The sequence below is a fragment of the Bison bison genome, unplaced genomic scaffold (assembly GCF_000754665.1).
Source record: "Bison bison bison isolate TAMUID 2011002044 unplaced genomic scaffold, Bison_UMD1.0 scf7180017864289, whole genome shotgun sequence".
NCBI classification, from domain to species: Eukaryota; Metazoa; Chordata; class Mammalia; order Artiodactyla; family Bovidae; genus Bison; species Bison bison.
Window position 1 is genome coordinate 3091885 of NW_011494861.1, and position 4190 is coordinate 3096074.

At 54.0% G+C, this 4190-nt stretch overlaps 1 protein-coding gene across 1 annotated transcript in view; it reads right to left on the reverse strand.

The window, feature by feature from the left end:
• Positions 1 to 4190, reverse strand: part of PEX14 (peroxisomal biogenesis factor 14) — a 146006-nt gene that overhangs the window by 13113 nt on the left and 128703 nt on the right. The window contains exon 5 of the mRNA XM_010850188.1: positions 3 to 54. Within this exon, the coding sequence (XP_010848490.1) occupies positions 3 to 54 (52 nt within the window). The remainder of the gene's footprint in view (positions 1 to 2; positions 55 to 4190) is intronic.

Genomic DNA, 4190 nt, shown 5'->3' on the forward strand with positions numbered 1-4190 from the left:
CTGCCATGATGATGGCCAAGGCGCTGTAGTCTCTCCACCGGGAGCCCGCAGGGCCTGGGGTCAGGAGAAAAGCTGAGGTCAGGAGGAAAGGCCCTGGCGTCCCCTAGGGGCAGAGAGCACGTGGACTCAGCTTCCTTGTCTCAGTCAGGGTGTGTCTTGTGCTCACATGGGGGGTGAGCATCAGAACGGGGCTCGGCTGTCTCCCTCCTCCTCCTGGGCCTCTAGACTGTACTGTGCCTGCCGTGGGGTGCTGTCTCAAGGGACTGAGGTGGGGGTAGGGGGAGAACAGCAGAGGCAATCTAAAGACCTGGGCACAGGCTCCACGCTCGAGGAATAAAGGATCCAGCGAGGGTGCTGTAGCACCCGGGTTGTTCGCACGCACACGCCTCCTACATGAGCTGGGAGCCACCTGAGAGTCGGGGCCAGAGGCTGTGTCCCTGCCTGTTCAGCTTTATGAAGTTCCGACAGTGCACATGATGTGTGCTGAGGGCACGGTGGGCAGTGGTGGCAAGACCGCTGTCCTGTTCTGTTCTGGTCTCACTCAAGTGAGGCTGGGGAGAGGAGCAGCCCACACATGGCTGAATGAGCTGATGCCAGAGAGGGATAGAGAACACAGACAGGACAAGGTGAGGGGGGTGGCGGGGCCTCGGTGGAGGACAATGCTGAGACCTGTGGGGTCTTGGGGCACAGTGCTCCAGGCGGGGGACAAGGAAGTGCAAAGGCTGGGGTTGACCTGTGCTCAACCAGATGGGGGAGCCCCTGGGCCTTCCCAAGGAGGGGGCACTGCTGGCCAAGAGAGACCAGAGAGGAGATGGGAGGAGTAGTGATGGGAAAGGTGGGAAAGGCCGGGCCCAGCAGAGAACGCATCCAAGGAACCCGGCCATCACTTCATAAGCAGCGGGGTCGCTGATGGCTCTGAATCAGGGAGTAACGTGGTTGGCTCCGTGCTTTGGGAGAAAGACATGGGGAGCACCATGGACAGCTATGGGGGTTGGGGGCTGTGGAGGTGAGAAAGCAGGAAGAGACCACCACCAGGGCCACCAAAGGCAAGCGGGACAGGCCCAAGATGGAAGGTCTTGGGGATCCGGACGTGGGCAGCTGGTCTACACACAGGAGTGGTCCCTTCAGCACAAAGCCCCTCCACCCCTGAGTATATCCTAGCTCCAAAGTGGGGAGGAGAGTTTTCTACTCCACAACCTCCCCATGAACTGCTCATGATGTGTTTTCAGGTCCATAATCTGATCTGACACCTGGGGACTCTGGGAGGCGCACAGGAAAGCATGAGCTCCATCTGGAGTGTCCATTGGAGCAGGCATGTCCAGGCTGCCCAGCGGCCGTCTCTCAAGGGACCAGTCACGGGGTGTTGGGGGGTGGCCAAGGGCCACTGTCTCCAGAACTGTTGGTGGTGCAGGACACCCCCAGTCTGTGGACTCAACCTCAGCACCAGGGAACGTGACTCAAGGTATGCACCCAAGGCACATATGCATGACAAGGACCTGGGACCGGGAGGGGAGCCTGGGGGAGACAGGGGAGGAAGAGCCACCGCACTCCCGGGAACCCACGTGTGGCCAGGCCCAGCTGAAGGCTTTGTCTGCTCCAGCCATCCCCTGCCTCCCTGGACCTGCAGGTACTGGCCATGTTCTGGCCCTTCACAACTGAAGGAGAGCAGGAGGCAGTGGTTCTGAAAGGCCCTGCTGGATGTGGACACGTGGGGAGGAGGGGCTGCTGGCACCCGGTCTGACTGGGGAACCCAGAAGCAAAGACCTCCATGGGGATGAGGGAGAAGCTCCCCGCTCCCTGAGCTGCTGAGAGGGGCTCCCAGGAGATGGAGACAGAGACAACAGTGATGGAGGAGGCTGGAAGAGGCTCTTCTTGCTCTACCCCCACCCCCCACCCGCCTGTGGATTCCACTTGAGTAGAATCAATGTGGCCCAACCCCAAAGTCTCCTGCACAGACTGTAATCAACTCCCCTCTCTGGTTTACAGTTTCTGAATAGGAAACACACGCACATGGTCTGGGCTTCCCAGGTGGCTCAGTGGTAAACAATCCGCCTGCCAATGCCGGAGAAGCAAGAGACTCAGGTTCGATCCCTGGCTCAGGAAGAACCCCTTTTGGAGGAAATGGCAACCCATTCCAGTATTCTTGCTGGAGAATTCCATGGACAGAGAAGCTTGGTGAACTATAGTCCATGGGGTCGCAAAGAGTCGGATATGACTAAGCACTCACGCACATACACACGCATGTGGTCTAACATCATGCAGCACACGTCAGTCTACTGCAAACAGGCTTCCTCCACCACCACAAACCTCTGCGCTCATAGTGTCATCTTTATCCAGCCAAGAATTCTTATACAAACATGAGGCAACACATACAGGCATTATTTTCTTTCCCCTTTCCCCGTCTCTCATTCTTCTTTTTGGCTAAAGCTGCATAATATTCCATTAAACAAACTCCCTACAGATGGACATTTAGATGATTTCTAGTCTCTTACTGTTTCACTCAAAGCTGCCATCAGTAAGCGTGTACACACAGCCTCTCACATCCATGTAAAAGGCCATCTGTAAATGTGAACTCCTGGCAGGCTGGGTCAGAGGTACATGTACCAGCAGTTGTGAGACAGCCTGCCAAACTGTGCTCGCTGGGGTTTGAACCAGTTCATTCACAGCCACCCCAACGTTATGGGTTAATCACACACATAGATTTCTGCTAATACTAGAGCAAAAAAAAAAAACACTACTTCACTCTAGCTTTAATTTGCATTTATCTTATTACAAGTGAGGAGTGAGCATCTTTTCATCTGCATCTCCATTTTGGTAACTGTATGCTCCCTACTTTTCTACTCCATTTCTTTATTAATTTCCTTCATCAATTCATGGAACCTTCTTATACAACAAGGAAATGAGCCCTTTGTCTGTGACAGAAGTTGTCAAAATTTTTCCTAGTATATTTTTCTTTTGACTCTGCTTCTGGTCTGCTTTTGTGGCATGCAGTGTTTTCCTGTTTACATACACTACCCATCTACTCTTTTATGGACTGAGGGGTTTGGGTCACGGCGAGCCAGGACTCCCCCCTCCCCTCCAGGGTTGAGTAGTGACACTCAGGATCATGTCTACACACTGTCTCCAGAAGGGCGCCCTCCTGCTCTGACCAGCACAGAACATCCTCCTCTGATGTGGAGCGACTCAGATAAGCCACAACTGCTCGTGAAATGGAAAACTCTTGAGATCATCGAGGCAGACCGTTCACCGTGACCTTGAGAAGCTCCGAGTTCCATGCAGGCACCTATCTCTTCCCAGCCTGCTCTGTTCTGAGTGTCTTGGTTCCAAAATCCAGTGCAAGCTCGTTTTTAGGAGGAAATAGTGAAGATAAAGTAACTACGCCACTTTTCAAAAGAGTCACTGTTCCATGGGGCTTCAATCCACCCCCAGAACACCTATCAGTGCTGCCCAAACCCCAGAGAATGTATTCCAAGTGGGCACATGTCCAGAACGTTCTATCCCAAGTGATTTCTCAAATGCCCACTAACATCTTATAAGAACACAGCTGCACTGGGCTGAGCACTGGACCAGAACCCCAAGTCTGCAGCACCCTTCTTCTTTCCTGCAAACACTCAGGGCATGCCTCTCATTCTGGGTACTGGAGCCCAAGCTGAGCAGACGCTGGCGGGTCAGGGGTCTGAAATGAGGACCCCTCTGACAGCTGCTCCCCATTCTGGAGAGTGCGACCTCCTGGAGCACAGGAGACACCTGTGGCTCCCTGTCGGCCGCACCTTCACCCCCGCGCTGCTCCTTGTTTCTGCCGTGCTCGCGTTAAGAACATTTTATTGCCCCCTGGTTTTCATTATTAATGAAAAGGGACCAGAATGATCTTTCCTAAAGTTCAGAGAGTCTATAAAGACAAGAAGCTGAAATGCCATTTTACTCGTTTTGGAGATGTGTGATACAATCCTGTCTTGTGGCAAAATGAAAAAAGAGGAAAACTAAGAAGGAGATAACTCTTCTTCCGCTGCCCATCTTTCAAAGGGTACAGACCAGGATAGGGAGAAGGCACGTAACGTGATGCCACACTGGCCCGCACCCCAAGCCACGACCAGCGGCAGCCCTCGCACTGCCTACCCTGGGGCCAATCGTTCCCAAGCCCAGTGTGAACCCCAGTGAGGGAGCCCAGGGCACCTGGGAGCTACATACAG